Genomic DNA, 21,841 nt, shown 5'->3' with positions numbered 1-21,841 from the left:
TCATCAGTATGATCATTGTGAAGCTCATCAAGTTCTAAGTAGAAGGCATGATTTTTTTTTTTTTAAGATTTAATTTATTTACTTGAGAGAGAGAGAGAGCATGAGAGGGGGAGGGTCAGAGGGAGAAGCAGGCTCCCTGCTGAGCAGGGAGCCCGATGCGGGACTCGATCCCGGGACTCCAGGATCATGACCTGAGCCGAAGGCAGTCGCCCAACCAACTGAGCCACCTAGGCACCCTAAGTAGAAGGCATGATTAAGCCCTTACTCCAGCAGCCTTTGTACTAAACTATATTCTTTACATATGTTAACTGACTTGTGAGTTATGTTGACATTCACAACTCTATCAGGTAAGTACTTCTTTTAGCACCATTTTACAAATGAGAAGACTGAATTTTAGAAAGATTAACTGAACCAAATTTAAGGATGTGATCCATGGTGGAGGGAGGGTCCACATTTTTTTATTATTGATTTTTTAATATTGATATTGATCCCATGACTTAGATTCTTTTGATTTTCTGGGTTTCTTCTTAGATTATTACTTTCACTCCACCTAGGAACTCTTCATCCTCTTTAATAAAGTGGTGCACAGAAAGCATTCCCCAAGTCCTTTACTCTCACCTCCGGAAGGGAGATCGATTGGCATACGTATTTATAGCACATATAATTGGTGAGTGCCTTAGGCAGAAAGACAAACATAGCACATGGCCTGCAGGTTGCTAGAATAGTTCCCTCAATGCCTGATTGCTAGGGCATCAAAATGAAGCAGTCCTTTGTGGCTTCCCCAAGACACTCTTCCTCTAAAACAGTCAAGGAAAAATACCTCTTTGCTCTGGGTTGCTGGCTGTGACAATATCAAATGGAAGAGAAGGGAGAAGGCACTCCTTGGATCCTGACTTCATCCCAATCTTTCCATTCCTCTCTCTTTCCCTGTTAGTCTGACTGCATTCCATGTGTGATTCGCAGGACTTGTTGAAGCTCTTTTTATGGCTCTATTATACTTCTGTGTCTTTGGGGATAAATACTAACTAGATGTTTTTTGCTAATTTGGGTGACTATACTTCTAAATATTCAATATGATACATAAGCCAAGCTGGGAAGGCTATCAGGTGAATAAGTAGTGAATAGGATGCCTCCAACAGAAAGAGAAGAGAGAGTCAGGGAGACCCAGAGACAGAGATAGAGAAAAAGAGAGAGGGACATAGTAAACATAGCCTTTGTTTAGATCATCATTTATCTCTCATGCAAATGTTTAAGTAGCCTCCTAAGCATTGTCCCTGCATCCCTTTATTCAGATGTTTGCAGTTTGGCCTCCTGGTTAGAAAGAAACTAGCAAAAGATCTTAAATGCCCATATTTCAATGGCAACGTCCCTTCTGACATCTATGTGCATTTAGACTAACACCTTTAATTTGCTTTCATAATTTCAATTTATAAAGAATTTGAATTCACCTTTTATGCCTGCCAGTGATACACATGTAAAGTCACTTTGTTATGACTAGTATAAGAAGTCTAATGATTCCACACTACCCCTCCTATCCTCCAGGCCATGTTTGCTAAGATACAGATAGAACTTAATAGAATGCCATCACTATATTTATATATTAGTGAAAACAGGAAGCAAGTCAGAGGTTGTCCTAAAAATTTGTATTTTCAATTTTATTCCATCTACTTTAGGGAATTGGGAACATTATTCGGTAGCTTTGACTAAGAGTGACCAAAGTAATAAAACTTCTATCTAGGTTTGTTTCTCCCCTATTATACTTAAAGAGGTTCCCTCTTTACACACTCAAGAATGTGTTTTCAAGTGCTTTAGAATTATTAATGAACTGAAGTCCCTCAGGAGTGATTCCTTTTAAATCCTGAAATAACAGTTCTTTGATGATATAAAGTATACCTAATTTAACTGCCTTATCTCACCCAAAGTAGAAGTTTTTAAATTCATTCAGTCCCAATAGGGAGGAGTACACCCATGTAGTACTTCCCTGTTAAAGATGTGGAAGAGCAAACTGGCTGTATAAGGAATCCATATTTTTTCCTGCCAGTGTTATATGTATTTTGGGGATAGAAAAATTTAGAACTTCCAATGTAGCAATTTCTGTTGACAAGAAATTCAATTAAGTTGTAATGGGGGCTGATTTGCTGATAAAATTCCTGATTCTGGTAGTCCGCCCAATGTTTTAACAGTTTATAAATTGTTTATCAGCCTTTCTAAGACTCACCAGTAGGGAAAATAAAACAAAACAAAACAAAAAACACAACACTATCTCGAAAGGCAGCAACATCAGTAGCTTTGAGAATACTGTTTCTGTGGGTTGAATTTTCAATCTGTATTGTGATTCTCCCTTGCCTACAATCCAATTTCTTTCAGACCCATATGGTGCCAATTTCTTGAAAGCTTATTGTAGTAATATTAAAAATCTCAATCTAAATATCAAATTAGCCCCCAAATCATAAGGAAATAAATCCATGTGGGCTCACAAAATTTCCCCTTCAGGCCTTGAGAGTCTAGTTATTTGTTTCTTTGTTTCTTATGAGGAACAAATTATTTTTAATGTTGCATTTTATAAAGGATTTAAAATGGGTGTCCCCTAAAGTATTTGATTTTTGTGGCACTTTTAAAAACAATCATAACTTGAAAAATCTCAATAATTGAGCGATGATAATAAAAATTGCTTTGGGCTAAAATTCTGTATTCTGTATCACAGTCCACAGGAAAATTTTACAGCTAAGTAATAAACCTGGAAAATACAGGTTTATAATGGAAACGTTGACAGACTCTAGCAGGCACTGTTGTAATATCTTGAATCTGCTTTAAAAGAAGTTTTCAATAACGTTTTTCCAAGCCAATCTTTTGGGGAATGCAAGTTAAAAAAAAAAAAAAAAGAAAGATAAAGGTTTCTACTACCTCAGTGATTGATGAAAATGTGAGGAATTTGTGGCCAGATACCCTGGGGCAGCTGTGAAAAAGACAATGGGTACTTGTAACAGCACAATAAGCATGGGCATATTATTGTAAGAAGCTACACGATTGAAGTCCCACTACGTAGAGACATTTTGATATAATGATAGTACGTAAGTGTCACATACCTGGCATGTTCTCAGGTAAAGGTAGTAATGGAATAAACTATCAGCCCATTTAATTATGTTTTAATAGAAAAATTTTTTGGAGGATAATAACAAGAGTAGCTGTCAAAGATGGTGATTCTAGAAGTAATCAAGTCATTATATTGACATCCATAAGTGTGCTCTCCCACATTCCCCACAAAATTAAGGTACAAGGTACCCTACGTAGGTCAGTTTTTATACTTTAAATTTTACTGTTTCTCATGGGAAATAAGAAATATTTCCTTCAATTACCTAATTAAGATGGAAACCTAGTTAGGCATGGGTATGATCCATTTGAGGTCACTGCCTTACCCTGGTCCTGGAGTTGTACAATACAGTGGCCCTGAGAGAGCCAGTGTGTGGAAATGCTTAGGTCAAGCTGAGGAGCAGACTGTGCCAGATAAACACCTCCTTGCTCATTAGCTACATGACCTTGAACAAGTCACCTCTCTAAGTCTTGCGTTTTCATGTACAATGGGAATAATATGGACAATAATAAGAGTGATAATATCATTGATTGTTATTCTATTACTGTTACTGCTGTGAACTGTCATTGTCAATGTACATGAAACCAAAGGATGGCAAGGACAACCTGTTCCACAAAGTTCTGATCAGCACCAGTCAAGGTTGGTTGCATATCAGGGACTGGGGGCAATTCATGAAAAATTTCAACCCCACAATGAAGGGACTTTGGCTGTACACTCTTGCTTTAGGGATTGCCATACCTGCCTCCAGTCTGTAATAGAAACAGAGTCATTTCAGGTTGATGCTCTGACTTGATGTGCCAAATCTTTAAAGATGTAGCCATCGGAAATTTTTAAAGCAAAACATAAATAACTAGACTCTTAAAGTGTTTTGATAATATATTTATATTTCATAAATTGAGTACCAGCACCCAGATTAAGAACAGTCTTGGTATCACAAAAGTTCCTCTGTCTGACCCATATTGGTTATATTTTTATGGAATTCTTTAACCTTACATATGAATTAGCTTAAGGATATTATTTTATTTAGCACTTAGTGCATCCTTGGTGAAAGGCTTATAAACTTGATTTCATTTTAGCATAATAACTTTGGCAATTACACACATACTAGAAAGAATATGAAAATATAGGGGAATCATTCATTTTGTTTTAAAAAATAAAATAATTCTGATTTTAAAGCTCAATTCAGTCTGACATTTAATCTACAAGAGACTTCATGACAAAATCCTTGGCTTAAGCTTTATATACTAGTTTCTAATAGAGCAGCCCCATCAGTAAACTGTATTCATGCTAATGTGCTTGCTTGGGGCAATAATCATCAGAGTCCCCAGTTCTGGTCCCTGCCAGTGAAAGTGCACCAGGAGTGGGTGATGTAGTGTTGTAATTATACAATTAGCCTTGTCAAGGCATGGAGCATTGGGAATAGCAGGATCCTGAAGCTTAAAATGTAGCTAGCTGATAGATGACTGTCATTAAGCTCATCCTTTGTTCGCTTTGTGATGGGGTAGATACTGAGCTAAGGAAAAGGATTCTTAATGAAGGATAAAATCTTTGACCCATAGCCACTCTTTTTTTATGTGCTCATAACCACTCAGCTCACCCTTCCTTTCCACAACTACACACATATTCTGTTCCACTCTCACCTTAGCCTGATGAAAAATAACAAACATCTGCCAGCAAGCTCTTCTTAATTCATCAAATTTAGATGATAGAAAGGGAAATTTTGTACAAATAGTGTTTAGCCTGTTATTTCTAATCATGAAAATAATGGATCTCCCCATCCAATGCTCTTTTCCATATATACATATTAAATTGGATATTGTAGAATTTCAACTACATAGAATTATTCTATATTTAAAATATAAATTCCTCTCACTAATATATTTATATTAAAGTTATATAAAAAACCCAGCTATATATAATATGTATGTATTTATGTTTGTTACACACACATGCATATAATATCATACAAGCTGTGTATATTCATTTCATCATGTATAATACTAACTAGCATTATTCTAAATTTTGAATTTTCTCAGAAGGTAGAAGATTGACATAAAACCTTAGCTGCTTTCTCTCTTTTTGTCTTCATTATTAACCTAATTTTCTTCTCTTCTGGCTCCATGCCCTTTGGGTTTGATTGGGCTATCTTTCTTCTGCAGCCAGTGACCTGCTAAATCATTTTCTTATGGTAAGTAGGAGTGTAGATGTTCCCACTAAGTAATTGTAAGAGAATCTAACACTACATTTTGACTGTTGCGTCCCTCCTAGGTCAATAACACAGAACCCAGTTCTTCTTTACAGCCACTATTCTAGAATTTATATGTGCAAATCTATGGAGGATATCCTTTGAAGTAAAACTCTACCAAATTACTAATGCTAGAATTAGACTTAGTGTTCAGAGTATGATATGTCCATTGTAATGTATTAAAAACAGTAAGTTCAAAAAATGTCTGAAAAAATAAGTCATTATTACAAATATAGATCTCAACAAGACTTGAGAGTACAATTTTTGTTTGGTTATAAAAGGATGGCATGAGGTCATGAAATAGTTCTGTATCTTGACTGTGGTGGTGGTTATATTAATCAACACATGTGATAACATTGCTTAGAATTACACGCATGCAGATGCTCACAGTTTTCATGTAAAACTGGGGAAATCTGAATAAGCTCTGTGCATTGTACCAATGTCAAATTCCCAGTTGTAATATTGTGTTATAGTTATACAAGATGCTCTCACTGGGGAAACTGGGTGAAGGCAACATGGAAACCCTCTTTATTTTTTTTTTAACTTTCTATGAATCTACAATTATTTCAAAATAAAAAGTTTTTTTGTTTGTTTTTTGGTTTTTTGGTTTTTTTTAATACTATCTGGAGAAGGAACTGGGCAGGTGTAGAGGAAGTAAATTTTTGTTTTGCCCTCAGTCTCAATATGTTTTTTCTGTTTTCAGCCAAATCATTTGAGCTCCTCATCCTTTGTTTCTCCCATGAGCAGCAAAAGGCAAGTCCCATCTCTCTGAATTACTGTAAACATCTTGAAATCTGGGAAAAATGGCATTGCATGCATACATCTAAAAGATCATGAATATATATCACAACTTCCTGAGAGCAATGTTATAACACCCATCTAACTCAACAGTTTTGGAAACAAAAGCCATAGGGGAGCCATAAAGTAGATATACCAGTCCTGCTACTTTGAATCTGTATTTGAGAAAACCACTGTGCTCCTAAAAGCTGCCACAATACCAAGCTTCCCATAGCCATGGCTAATAGATGTAATTGAAAACACTTTATACACATGAAGTGCAATTTAAACCATTTGGGTTGCATAGCTTTCACTTTTCTGTCAAAAAAAAAAAAAGTACATTAAAAGTACTAGCTAATGCATACATTTACAGTAAAGAAATTAAGTTCTTTACTTTCTGGATGTGTATGGTAACTGAATGAAAACTTTGCCATTTCTACAATAGAGTAACTTCCAAGCTGAATTAGAGTTGCTCAGCATGCCAAACAAAGCCACGGGCAAAGCAAAACAAAAGGGAAGCTTGCTATTTTATAGGTTAGACAAGAAATAACCTACAATGACTGTGAGAGGCCTTCATATTTCATGCAAACCCCAGGAAACAATTAAGGCCTCATTGCAATTCTGGGACCTGTGCTTTAGAAACTGCATCAATAAACTTCATTTTCATCTGGTACATTCGAGAGTCTCTCTTATCCCTTACTACCCCTTTTATATCGTCCTCCTTTCAGGCAATGAGAACTTGGCACATAAATAGAAAGCATGAAGTTGTTTCAGGGAGGGGATAAATACGATTCAAATTTAGCCAGGTGCTTTATCACCAATTTGGGAGGTTGCAATGTTATTAGACTTTCTGATATAAAGATGGAGAGGGAAAACTATGGGTGGAAAAGAGAGATTCGAAAAAAAAAAAAAAAGAAACCCTTGGAAGGTAAACTGAAAACACAAAAGTACTTGGAGGTAAAAATCTAGCTGCCTCTCATTTAATATTGTATAGGGGGAAAGTTCATTACATCATTTAAAAGTTATCACAAGAGCCATATGATCTGTTAGACTAACTAATACTGTAGCAGTTACTTCACCAATTGTAAACAAGGAATCCACAAATCTTACAGAGCCAGGGGAAGGGGTGCTGGCTGTTAGTTGATCCAGGCTGGGGTGTCTGGTGACACCAGGGGGGCCAGGGTGCATTTAGATCCTGGCTTTGTGACTAAGAACTGTGGCCTTAAATGGACTCTGTCGCCGGTTTGGGCTTCAGTTTCCCCATCTTCAACACAAGCTCATCGGATGGTCTTCAAGCTGGTCTCCGTGAAGACCCCAGGAACCTCAGGGTCCCAAGAAGCCCTCTCAATGCTATCTGCTGCTGTAGTTACGGCTTGGTTTTATCTGTTTAGATTTTCAAGTATAAGATTTCACTTAAAACAATTGCATGCCTTAAACATTTTTTTTTTTTTTTAATCACTGAACGAGATAATCTTCCAGGTCTCCTTGCTATGCCAAAATTTCAACAAGTTCTGATATTAATTTTTCTTAAACATTCACCACCTCTACAAAGTAACTTTTCTGGACTGGATCCTTTCCATGTAATTTTTCTATTGCTTTCCTTTCCTTTTGTATACACAGCAAACTACTTTAAGATACTAGAGATTGGAGAGCTCTGTTTCCATGAAGCTGAACAAGGAGCAACTTTATGTACCAATTATGAAGGTCAGAAAAGTAGAGACTGTCCCTGTCTGCCAAGCATCATATGTTTCTTTTTTTTTAATTTAAATTCAATTAATTAACATATAGTATATTATTAGTTTCAGAGGTAGAGTTCATTGATTCATCAGTCTTATATAATACCCAGTCCTCATTGCATCACACGCCCTCCTTAATGCCCATCACCCAGTTGCCCCATCCTCCCGCCCTCTCCCCTCTAGCAACCCTGTTTGTTTCCTATGATTAAGAGTTTCTTATGATTTGTCTCCCTCTCTGATTTTGTCTTGTTTTATTTTTCCCTCTCTTCCCCTATGATCCTATGTTTTGTTTCTTAAATTCCACATATGAGTGAGATCATATAATTGTCTTTCTCTGATTGACTTATTTCATTTAGCATAATACTCTCTAGTTCCATCCATGTTGTTGCAAATGGCAAGATTTTTTTTCTTTTTTTTTTTTTATGGCTGAGTATTATTCTATTATGTATATATACCAAATCTTCTTTATCCATTCATCTGTCGATGGACATCTGGGCTCTTTCCATAGTTTGGCTATTGTGGACATTGCTGCTATAAACATTGAGGTGCAGGTGTCCCTTTGGATCACTACATTTGTATCTTTGGGGTAAATACCCAGTAGTGTAATTGCTGGATCACAGGGTAGCTCTATTTTCAACTTTTTGAGGAACCTCCATACTGTTTTCCAGAGTGGTTGCACCAGCTTGCATTCCCACATAAGTGTGGATTCTCCACACTCTTGCCAACATCTGTTTCCTGACTTGTTAATTTTAGCCATTCTGGCTGGTGTGAAGTGGTATCTCATTGTGGTTTTGATTTTTACTTCCCTGGAGCATCATATATTTCTCATCAGATTCTTTAATATCCCTAGAAGAATCCTTGTGGGACCTCCCAATACATGTTTAAAATGGAATTTCTGACCGACGATGATAGGTTAGCACCAAGCTGGAATAATTTTAATTTAGAAAAAAAATTAATGTAATGTTCCCCTAATTTGTTATCTCAGATCAAATTCACTTTCATTTAACATGGGGTTAATGATGGAAAAACTTCTCCAGGGCAGATTTGTATTTTGTCCTGGAAAAAAAATTTCAAATGAACCCTTTAATTGTACAAAGGTATAGCAATCTTCTTCTGAAATGGCTGGCCCAAACACTGTTCTATGTGATTAAAAAAAAACAAACCAATAAACAAACCAAAAAAAAAAAAAACAAAAAACCCCCCCCAAAAAAACCCCGCAATGCCAATATTTATTGAGCAATACCATGTGTTAGGCAATATATTAATATAATGACATACTTTATTATTTTATTTAATTGTTATAATAACTCTGTGAACTAAATATTGTTATCCTGATGTTTAGATAAGGAAGTTGAGAGAGTTTAAAAAACTTGCCAAAAATTCTACAGCTAATGATTGATAGTTGGGATTCAAAGCTAGATTTTTCTAATTCCAAAATCTGTTTTCCTTCACCATTATAATCATAGTAGGGTCTCAAAGGAAATTTGCTATATTCATGAGTAAAATAATAAATGAGTACAAATGAATAAAGGAATATAATAAATGAGTAAAAATGAATAAAGAAATATATATATATTCCTGTTCTGTAGAACCTTCTAATTTTTCAGATTAATATCAGTTGCTCCTATTTATTTATTAATTCAAATTTGATAAACATAGCTTTGTTTCATTTTATATAAGCACAAGTATTCTCATTTAGCAAAACGGAAAAATGGGTCTCAAAGTTCTCACAACTATGAATTAGAATTTATACCCAGATTGTATTTCTCTATGGTTGATATTCTTTCTGTTACATACACTGCCTTTCTGTAGAAGTCATGTCTACATTGTCTTGATGATAATAAATATTAAATAATGTATTATAATTTTACTTAATATTATAATGACATATTAAGTACTAAAGCTTTGGTAGCAAATGTTCAAAGCTAAGGTATGATCTCATTTAACCATCACAACAGCTGGACGAATGGAGGCTGTTGCTCATTTTATAGATGAGGAAACAGATTTAGAGATATTAAGGAATTTGCCAAAGTCATACAGATGATAAATGGTAGAACTAAAAGAGGAACAGAGTACTACTTCCTTTTAAATTCTGCCCTAAAATACTAATGGATGGCACCGTCTCTCATCTGTCACCATTTGAGGCAATCATTTTTGTTTACTTGGTTTTTTTATCTATCTCCCCCAGTAGAATATAAAAACTATGATAGAGGGACTTACTCTTTCTCGAAATCCTAGATCTTGGGATAGTACCTGCTACATCATAACTTGATTTTTTTAGATGAATAAATACATTAATCTTTCCTAAAAACCACAGATATTCTCCTTTGTGATTTAAATCTCAAGTATCTAAGGGCTCCTGGGTGGCTCAGGTGGTTAAGTTGTCCAACTCTTTATTTTGGCTCAGGTCATGATCTCAGGGCTATGAGAAAGAGCTGCTTGATGTTAGCTATAATTATTATTTTCCTACCTACTGTTGTATTTTCCATAGAATGTTATAACACAAAGATACCTCTGTCATTTTACAGTATTATCCCCTATCATTCCAGCTTTATCAGTGAAAGAAAGGATGCAGCCAAAAGCAAAGTGGGTCTTGGAGCAATTATGATGCTTACTTTCATGAGCCTTCTTGACTGGAATAGTGATTTGTAAAGTACTTGTGTTTACTAAGACCATCTTACTCATATTTTGCAGACATTTTAAAAACAATTCTCTGTTTTGAGGCTTTCAACCTATAGCTAATAAAGGAGATTGTTTTTAAACACTCCATGTTCTAGGAGCTGAGCCAGAGAACTTACATTGGACTGTTTTATTTAATCTTTGCAAACCACTGTGAGGAAGTATATCAGTTTTTTATTGCTGTATCTAATTACCAGAATAGGCTTAAAACAATACAAATTTATTTTCTTACAGCTGTGGATGTCAGAAGTCCTGAACTGGTTTATAAACTGGAATAAAATCAAGGTATAGCAGGCCTGGACCTTGTGGAGAGGATCTATTTCATTTCTAGAGGTAGACTCTATTTTCTGGCTTGTGGCTCCTTTCTCCATCTTCAAAGCACATCACTCCAGATCTGCTCCCATCTTTTTATCTTACTTACTCCCACTTATAAGGATTCTTAGATTTCATTGGGCCCATCCGGATGATCCGGGATAATCACATATCAAGATCCTTAATTTAGTAACATTCACACATTCCCTTTTAACATGTATAGTAACTTATTCACAGATGCTGGGGATGGGACTTAACATCTTTGGGGGCAGGGAGTTTCAGCCTACCAGAGATAGATACCATTACACTCATTTTGCAAATGAGAAAAAATAAAAAGTAGTGATTATGAACTCTTAATACACTGAGAAACAAAATTCAAAAACTAACTTACTCAAACTCACAAAACTTAAAAGTGATCACCAACATACTAATGTAGGTCTTTCTGATCCTAATGCTGTTTCCACTACACAATTCTGTCCCTGAAGTAGGAAAAAAGACAAAGATGTGTAGATTTTTTCATTTTCTTTTTGAGTTAAAATATTTACTAAATGTTTATTGAATGGCTACTATACCAACTTTCGGTGCTAGGAAGAAATATGAATCAAACTGAGTTAGTAGCTAGGTAATCACAAATTTTCCTATATATTTAAATACCTATAACTCTTCAGTCTATCTTGAGAGTCCAAACCAAATTCAACTACCTAACTGGAAGTTTCACTGCCATGTTCGATAAACCTTTGCAATTTGCCATGTCTGGAACTGAACTCCTGAATTTTTTTCTACAACTATGTTCAATCCCTCAGTCTTCACCAGCTCAGGAAACAGCAGCACCATACTCCCCCACAACTGATCAGTATTCAGATGCCTATATTTATCTTAAAAATATGTCCTAATCCTATTTACTTCTCCTTATTTTCATTACCCCCAGACTTCTGACTGGTAGCTTCATTTCCATTCTCGGATTGCCTTGATCTCACCTCTATGCATAAACCGGCATGATCTCATTAGAACATAAAATACTTCAATACCTACAGTATATTTATAATAAAATCCAAACTTTTCATGCCACACAGGGTTACCACACATCTGGTTCTGTTTAGGACATTGGTGTGCCTGCTGTCTTGGTGGAACTAGTGATAGAGCCTTCTTTCACTCCTAAAATTGTCCCAGTTGGATGATAAATTACACGGTTCTTGTGGAATTTTTCGTCTGCCTAAATTTTCCTCCCATAAGCAAACTCTTCTCTCCTAGGACTCAATAGGGTCTGCCTTAAGTCTCTCCTGTAATTATTTTTCTTCAAAATCTGAACCTAAGAGTTAAGTATAATCCTATACTTAATTGTTTTATCTGTTGACTGTTACGCCGTTAAAGACAACCAGGCCCACGTCCATGATATTTGCCCCTAAACACTTTAGGCAGCATAATACCTGACACATGGAAGGTGTTTACAGGTATTTATTAAAAGGTTAATGACTAAATAAACTTGCCATATAGTCAGATAGTTATATAAACACATAGTATAACATTTACATAATACAAATGTGTTCAAGATACCAATGACCAAAACCAGTACAGAAGCAGGAGAAGTTGCTTCTGTTTGGAGAAAAAGGTTGAGTAGGGACAGGTGCTGTAAGGGGAGGAAGCCCAATCAGTGTTGATGGATGGAAAAGATCATGTTATGTGATCAAGAAGCTATGAGGGAAGATTTCTAAGTAGAAAGGCTGGCATTCACAAAGGCAAAATGTTTTAAAACAGTGTGATTATTCTGGGAACTCAAAGTAGTTTCTATTATTAGGGTGTACAGCCTTGCATAAATGATATATTAATTTCATGAATCCCTAAGGATAAAACCTAAATTATGAAGAAACCTGCAGGAAACAGAGAGAACAGCAAAGGAATTTGAAACTTAGTTTTGTTTTCATCTATAGTGCTAGGATGATTTGAAAATTTCTATTGCCTGTTTAGCTCACCTTATAATTCATAGAAGTTTAGATATGTAAATCAATTTTTGAAGAGTTGTATTTCAAACTTCACTACCATAAAAAATCCTCTAAGTTGTGACTTTGTTATATAATTGTCAAAAAATTATAAAAATGGTCCATAAGGAAACTATAACGAGATTTATGGTATATAAAACTAAACTGGGCTTTTCCCTCAGATAATTTTTTGGGGTTAACATTTCTACTTTGGGAAATGAGTTTTCATTCATTCTTAGACTGTAAAAAGAAATAGCCTAGAATTACTAAATTAACATTTTGGCATTTATATTATACAAATGCAAAGATGAACACATCTGTAGAATGAACCACACATTAGGTCAAATTTTGATGTAAATAAAAGTTGAAATAGAGAATTAAAACTTGTCTCAGATCTATTTACCTAGGAGAAAATTTTCAAGAAATATTCTTGGTATAGATAATCATAAATGGGTTCTTTGAATATAAAAAATGTACACCAGAAGTTTCACACTGGTGGACAGCGGGACATAAATGCTTTGTTTGGCTTCCAGAACAATTCAAAAGTTTGAGCCAAGATTTAAATTTGGAGAAGTCACATAAAAAAAAAAAAATCCAGAATTCTGGCCCCTCTGAAAAACTGGAAGAGCACATAACTCTGGTGGGAAAAAACCATAGTCCTATAGAGGGCAGTAGGTGTCCTCTAGCCCACTACACAGCCACGTCCCCATCACCCCAGGTGCTGAGATCCATGCCACTTCCCTTATGTATGTCACATGCCATGCCTTGTACCAAAACACCCCAACCATTAAAGACTAATTGAGAACTATCAAAATGTCTAGGAAAATATTTAGAACTTGATCATCTGTAATACTGAGAACTGAATGTACATACCATCTTAATAAAATCCTCTAAAAATGGAACAATTCAGAATTCAATCTTGGCTTTCTTGGATTTTGTTTGTTATTTAGATTATATTAAAAAAATTAAAAAGCCAATCAAATTTGGTATAACATTTTTTTTTTCTCCTGACCAGTAAGCTATTTGTTTTGGCATCTGGTCCATATAACACAATTAGCAGTAAAATAATCCAAAGATGTTTAACATGTGTTTAATCTGTGCTTTGAATGCAAAAACTTCCATATACCTTCCATTATAGCAAAAGTAATTTATTTTATTTAAGTATATTAAAAGACTAGACATGTTTTCAATATCCATACTGTTCTAGAATAGGAGAAAGAAAGCCAGGAGAGTTATTTCCATGGGAAGTGATGGGCACTTACCTTAGCTATCTGGACACACCAGTTAAGCAGAAGCTGGGATCCAATGTTATCCTTGTGTTCATGGACATAATCCAACAGGCAGCCATGGGGCATAAGCTGTGTAACCAGCTGAATGGTTGGGCTCAGACACACACCCAATAACCGGACTAAGTGTGGATGGTCCATACTTGCCATGATCAAAGCTTCCTATAAAAAATTAATAAATAACACCATCATTTCAACTCAAATTTCTTTATAGCATGATATTAATGGTGCTGATCATAATTTTGAAAATGTACTCTCATTCAATGGAATCAATTAAAAATGAAAAGACATTAATGCAGCTATTATATTCTTAAAGTGATTTAGCTCAAGTAAAATTAAGTGAAAAAGACTATACTTTTGTTAAAATGGAAAATGTTATAGAATTAAATGCATATAAAATTAATATTAGTGTTTTTTCTTTTGTAATATGGACAATATTTGATTTTTTTACTGCTAAGTTAGTTGATATTGAATCCTAGCTTATACTGTGGATTTTTAACTTTTGATCTTTAGTTCTAGAATACAATAATCTATACAAGTGCGGTTATTTTCACGTAGTATAAGGTGACCCAAAGTTAAGTCATCCATTATTAGTGTGGATTTAGAGAGCATACACAGGTGTAATTTATAAATTATAAATATCAAAATTTAAACAATTATAAGCAATATGCCATTGTGGATTTATGTAGAAAAATAAACCTTTTAATAAGACATTTTGCTCCATAACTTTGTCTTTACTCAAATTTATTTCATTTCCAAAATTGTAAGTGATGTATTATTCATAGAATTATAAAATTTGAACGCTAATTGAGACTATAAAAAATTGTCTACTCCAACTTCATCATTTCATAAAATGAGAAAACAGCTCTAATTTCTTTATCATAATCATGTCACTTTGGTTTAATGAAGATAAAATTGGACATATGATAGTTATTTAGTACATCTTAAAGTTAGCCTCCAATTAAAAGTTATTTTAAGTATCTTTACTGCAATTTGAAACAGATAGGACCTTACACACACACACAGGGAGTGGCACATATATGGCAATTTATTATCAATCAGTTTACACTGAAGCCATGAGAATGTTTATTGTAGCATTCTTGAATATTTTCTTTAACTTTGAAATTTTTCAAAACAAAAAATTATGCACAGAAAGCTATATTGACCTTTTGTTTAAGATGGCATGGCAGATTGAATACACAAATTTACTTTCATTTCCTCTCAATTCCACTATACTAGCAATAAAGGAATTAATCAAGAGGCAGACACCAACAGTCATAGAGAGGAGGCAATAAAGATAGAATAATAAGAGTAGGAATTGGCTTACTAGTTGTAACTAATTTTGCATATGTATGACATCTGAAGCCTAATGTAGCAGGTAGGGAAACAGAGAAGAAATCCAATTTACACCACATGTGTATACCACCAAAGGCTCAAGTAGTGTTAGCACCACAAATTTCTGCAAATGGAGCAGGAGGGAGAAACTTCCGTTAGTAGGATTGTTTCAAAGTGTATTTAGGAAGCACCTAAGACTACAGATCTCCTCCCCTCCATCAAAAGGATTGTGGACTATGGATATTAGGCAAAATGGAAAGAGAAGTACTCTGGTGAAAACAGTAGGGTTATGTAAATTTATATATGGAGAAAATTGGGGCCACCTTCCAGTTCCTTCTCCCAAATGGAGCTATGACTTCAAAATTCTGAAGCTTAAATTGTTTAAACCTCAAATTCCAAATCCAGCAAAATTTCAGGTAAGTGAGTGGATATACAGACATGTTCAGGCATGTCTATTCTTAAACAACTTATCTCAGGGGGTGCCTGGGTGGCTCATTCAGTTGAGTGTTGGACTACTAGTCTCGGCTCAGCTCATGATCACAGGGTCATAAGATCAAGCCTGGCATTGGGCTCTGTGCTCAGCAGGGAGTCCGCTTGAGATTCTCTCCCTCTGCCCCTCCCCCATTCATGCTCTCTCTCTCTCTCTCTCTCTCTCTCAAATAAATAAATCTTAAAAAACCCCACAAACTCATGTCACATACTTCCTTTCTCTGTTAGATGTGTTCATTAAGTAAGAGGGGGCGTTAAAAGAGTACATTTAATTAAGGAAACAAAAAATGACAGTGTAGGGATATTCCAGAATAAAAGCAGTACAAGAGACCAAGATAGCAGTCAGTCCAGAATGGAGTGGGACATATTGATCTGGAAAAGGTAATCCAAGAAGATGGAAATGATAGAATACTTAATGAGCTTAAAATACATTAAGGATATGTATATATAGCAGATGCTGAAGGTCAAATTAGGATGGATGCACAGAAACCTAAGCAAAGGTAAAATGAAGAAATTGATTTGATGTAAAGTACAAGACATACACAAGTAAAGAAAATCATGTATTTACTATAGAGCATGGCTGGGAATAGTTACATAAGCATAAGGACATAAATACAAAATGTTGATATAGGCAAACACCATATGACTATCCTGGAAAATGAAGGGAAGGGAAGTAGACTATACTTCTGCAAGCGGATAATGGGAAGAAAGTGAAAGGTACATTCCTGTTGTTCATAGTGACAAGTTAGTGTATGATGCATAAAATGGAAAAATCAAGAGTTGACAGGGTAAGCATAATATTTAGATACAGGGTTAAATGAAAAAAATAAATTGCTGAGAAATTGAAAGTGATTACTTTGGGCAGTGGAAAACAGGCAGGAAATGGAATGGAGAGTCACTCTAGACTTCTGTCTTTTACTATTTGCCTTGCAGACGTATTTGACTTTTATTATTACCTTAAAGCTATTTGAGAGGACATTATTAATTTTTAATCTCCCACTACTATTTTAGTGGTGTTGATTTCAGCTGAGTCTAAAGATTATTGACAATTATGGTATATGTCTGATGGAGTATATGGAGTTACTGGATCCAGTCAGGGCCCTAGGTGCGGTATAAACTTTTACTTTTTTCAGTAAGGAAGAGTGGGGCAGAATGGGCAAGTGTCTTTGAGAAAGAAGAGATATAAGGCCAAACAGAAACAATAAACTGGTAAAATGGCGTTGGCCCAATTCAAAAGACTGTTTTTGAGCCTTTGTGGGCAGAAGCTGAAATTGTTGTTTTCCAGATGGCTTTCAAGTAGATGCTGCAATTCCCCCCTCCTCAGTGGCCCCAGGGAGCCAGAGTCATAGAACAGGGGAGAACACCAGTTTCTATGCTTCCTTGCTGAGCCAACCACAGCAACACCTGAGGACTAGCAGCCCAGGGAGCACTGAGGGGCATCACCTCTGGCAAGGATACTGGCATCCTTAGGTAGTACCAGTCAACAGTGGTACCAGCTGATGGTGCCAGGGGGAGAAGAGACTCTCCATAGGGGGGCCAGGCTGGTAAGGAAGAACACTGCAAATATCACAGGAGGACTGGGACTGGGACATTGGTTTATAGGTACATATGAGGCACTCAGTAAGTGCCCAAACTATATGGAGAGACTTCTTTAGGGGTTTGAGTTTCTATGTAATCAGCAAAGCCAGAAATTTGAGTTATTACTATGAATATGGCCCCATTTGGATCCAAAGGGTAGAAATATTTTGGTTTTACTTGCTGTGTATTTTAGCAAACATTTGAAATAAAGCAAATCAATGTAGTTATAAGGAGAGTACAGATAAGAGTGTGAGCCAAGTAATATTGTATTGTTATTAATTAATTAATTATTAACATTAATATTGAAAGTATAAACCAGAGGGCTCCTTCACTGAATTATGATATGCACACATATATACATATATACACCAACAAATAAGCAAAACATGTAATCAAACTAAATATCTAATTTAATAAAGTACCACATTAGATATTATCTAATTAAGTTAAATTTATACTGATTGCATTTTCTCCATTTCTCTTCTGGTGGCTCTCAGTCTCTTATGAGCCTAAGAGTCACCTAGGTTTGTCATTACAAGTAGCTATCCTGGCCCCACTCCCTGAAAATCAGGGCTAGAAGTAGATCAGGAATCTGCATTTGTAGCAAGCTCTCCAGATGAAGCTACTGAGGGTTTTATGAAAATTAAGGACCTCTGGAATATTGCCATAAAATGAATCTATAATCTCGTTGCAAAAATCGTAATTTGCAGTTGTGGTTTGATCCCCATTATAACACTAGAAGTAGTCAAAGGACGTAGTAATTCTCAGGTGTAAAAGGAGAAAACCAAAAGCTGGGTGGGCTTACTGCCCGGGTTATATTTGATAAGTACTAGGATCAGGTTTAAGATTCAGGATTTCTGATTCTTAGTGCAGTTGCTACTTCTTATGATACTGAACTTCATAAATTTCAGTTCCATCAGCACTTGGCACTGTAGTACTGTTAACTTATCTTGTTAACAAGAAGACACCTCCAAACACCTGATATTAGTTGTATCTGAAGAATTGGGTCAAATTATACTTTATTTCCTGAGGAGCAACTAAAATCAAACAACAAATTTGCACTAACAGGTAAACAGTCATCACTTACAATATGCTTTCAGAAAAAGCCAAAGGAAACATATTTCTCTGATTTCCTGAGAGTATTATTTGGTACAGACCATTTCTTGAGAAAGAAAATGATGAAATTTAAAGTAAAAGAAAGATCTGGAGGTTATTTCAGGCTTCTTTTTCAGTATGAAATATATAAACAATTTTTTTTTTCTTTTACAACTCAAGGAGTGATGATAATTCCATTCTAAATATGCATGTGAAAAGTTTACATCAGAAGAGCGTAAAAAAGTCACATGAAAGTTCTCTTTAAAAAAATCTATTAGTAAGTCCTGGCAAAAAAGCTGGGGTTGTATTAAGGAAAATTGCTCATCACACTACAAAGAGTATTTGAAACCAAATTGCAGAGTATTTGCATAATAGTTCTCTTTTTTTGAGAAAGAAAAGATGAACAAGACACTAATTGTAGGTTTTATTTTTTTTCATAAAGGAAATAGCAGATGGCTTTTTTGGAGGATAGGGAAAGAGATAAAGAAAAGAGAACGTGGATTCATTTAGAGTGATGAGTGGGATGGAAAGGGAAAAAAATTCCAATATTTTAATAATGGAGTGTTGGATTTCAATAAATTGCTCTGTGTTGAAGTTAATAATGTCCCTTGTTACCTATCTCCGTGTGGGGCCTGTGGAAGCAATTTTGGAATCTTTGTTGCTGTACTAAAAAATGTCACCGAAGGCCACTGGAATAAATACAAGTTGACAGGTGCATTATCTATTTTTTTCAGAAATAAAATTAGTTTCTGTCTTTGTTTTCCCTTCTGCTTTATAAATTTTTTTCTTATAGGTGAATTAAAGAGTTTTCTCGTTGGACAGAGGGGAAGGATGTAACAGGTGCTACGCTGAAAACTCTAAAGCAAGAACATTTTTCTTTACAATGAAGTCTGGTTTGAATAAGGACATTTTTTTAAAACTATCAAGGCACATCCAGGGCATAGACAAAAAGCTCTGAAGCATGTGTGCCATTATTCTCTTGCCTATGCTGTTTGTATCTCTGTTTGTGTCTGAAGGGAAGATATTTCTGTACAATAATAAAAGTAAGCAATACCATTTGTCACATTAAGGTATCATTTTGCCCAGCCTTCAGATGTTTATACCTTGCCACTTAAACGTGTTTTCTCACTTGTGTTGGTTAGTGGTTTCATGAAAAGAAAAAATAAAAGAAAAACATATGGCCAGTGAAAACTTATGGGCTCTTCTGTTTCTTAAAAATGTTAACTTCAGCCAAACTTTCACTGTTTCATTATGTCTATGGACCATTACTTCAATGCCCTCCAGCTAAAAATGGGTAAAATCTCATTGCATCAGGGATAAGGAAGATAAAAGGGGGGATAGAGGAAAAGAAAAAATAGACAATTAATGTAGACATAAAACTGTGTTTAATGCAACGGTCAGCAGATTTGTGAATGCTTGGCACAAACGCCTCTCCTGAAGACAGTGAGGGTGATGGGGATGAAGAAAACAAAGGAGATCATGCTGACAGCAGTGATGAAAGATGAAATAAAATTACTGGTCCATAATAATGTTTTACAAACATGTTTTGCTGCAGATGGTATCTAGATAATAAAATAAATGAAATCTGCATCTGTTTACTCACATCTAGAATAAATAATAATTTCTTGTGTGAGTAGGTGACCAGGAATTAGATAGACTGAATTGATTTGCCATTAAGTTTAAGTCTGTCCACATTGCTGGCTGGGCTCAGCACTCTTTTCTAATCTCTGCCATCCTTTGGGCGGACATGAACATTCAAGATTAGGATCCTTCTAACTTTTGGTGTCAAAAGTCTTCCATCCCCAATCTCCATGATTCACCCATTGAGTAGCTGGATCTCAGACTTCGATATTACTAACAGTGCTACACAATGAAGAACTTCATGAGTAATTCTACACTGGGTAGATTTCTACTTTCTGGCTGTTTCCTACCTCCCCCTCCCCCTAGGTATACTGAATTTCCCTTCATCCTTATATTTTCCTACCACTTTGTTATACACTTTCTCACTTAAAAATATTTATTGAGGACCTGCTTTGTGCTTGCCACTGTTACTGAAGTTGGGTCTACCATAGCATCTCTATCATCATGAAGCTTTCACTCTACTGGGAGAGGCAACCAATATACAGGAAGAACAAATATAAAACAGACATATAAGTAATCATAAGTCATATTAAAGGTTATGGACAAAATAAATAGAATATTGTAATAGATAATAAAATGGTGGCTACAGAGATACTTTAAATAAAGGTAGTCAGGAAATGTGTCCTGAGATCTGAGAAGAAGCCAGATAGACAAATACAAGGAAAGAGCATAAGAGCTGGGTGAATTTGGGAAGCTCTGCGGAGACTCAAGTGTCTGGAATTTAGCAAAAGCTGTGATGGCAATGAGATGAGATTGGAAATGCAAGTAGAGGCCAGATCATGAAAGGTTTTGCAGTAGTGGGAAGAAGACTGGATTCATTCATAATTTTTTAAATGCCTGCTTTCTATTATGCTTCATTTACTCCTCTCTCAGTCTGAACTCCAGTGTTGACTATTACAATAAAGCATTTACCGTCATCATATAATTTTTTCCCCTTGATATTCCCATTGTGCCACTCCTTGGCCAGAGGCAACTCCCACCATCTTAAGTCTCCTCAAACTTTCAAATATTGCTTGGGAAAGGAATCAATTCATGGAGATTTGTCCTAAATCTCCTGATTTGATCCTCCCAAAATAGCCCTTTGTTATCTTTTTAAATTTCTTTCTCTATTACATTTATTATGATGTGTATCTCTGAGTAGAAAAAAAAAAAAACACAAATAACAAAAACAACTTTCTACCTTTCACAATATTTACTCTGTTTAATGTACTCCTGACATCATCCCATTTTGTTCCCGTGAATGGTTTTGCCATTGTTTATCTCTAGTACAACTTCATCTTCACTCCATATTGGCACCTTCACTGTACCTACAAGTATATTTAGAATTCCCATATTTTAAAAGTGAAAGTTCCCTAAATTGTGCCATTTCTTCACTTTGGTAATATTTGCTATTTTCACTTTGGCTGTTTCTTCATTTCATAGTCCTTCTTCACTCCCTAGGGCTCTAGTTTTTCTGCAACTTACTGCATTCTTACTATTCAAATCACTCTTGAAAAAAAGCACCACTAATCTCCTTTTTTACCAGTCAACAGGCTTATTCTCTCACTTTTACATTTTCCTCAGTTTCCGCACTGTTTTATCTCACTGACCATGCTACTTTT

General features: G+C 35.4%; 1 protein-coding gene across 1 annotated transcript in view; it reads right to left on the bottom strand.

Annotated features, from left to right (window-relative positions):
* ERBB4 (erb-b2 receptor tyrosine kinase 4) overlaps nucleotides 1-21,841 on the bottom strand; it is a 1,078,432-nt gene that overhangs the window by 135,289 nt on the left and 921,302 nt on the right. The window contains exon 20 of the mRNA XM_035007223.1: nucleotides 14,079-14,264. Within this exon, the coding sequence (XP_034863114.1) occupies nucleotides 14,079-14,264 (186 nt within the window). The remainder of the gene's footprint in view (nucleotides 1-14,078; nucleotides 14,265-21,841) is intronic.

The sequence above is a fragment of the Mirounga leonina genome, unplaced genomic scaffold, assembly GCF_011800145.1.
Source record: "Mirounga leonina isolate KUSES-001 unplaced genomic scaffold, KU_Mleo_1.0 Mir_151, whole genome shotgun sequence".
NCBI classification, from domain to species: Eukaryota; Metazoa; Chordata; class Mammalia; order Carnivora; family Phocidae; genus Mirounga; species Mirounga leonina.
Note: the sequence above shows the minus strand (reverse complement) of the source record. Positions and strands in the feature narration are given on the sequence as shown.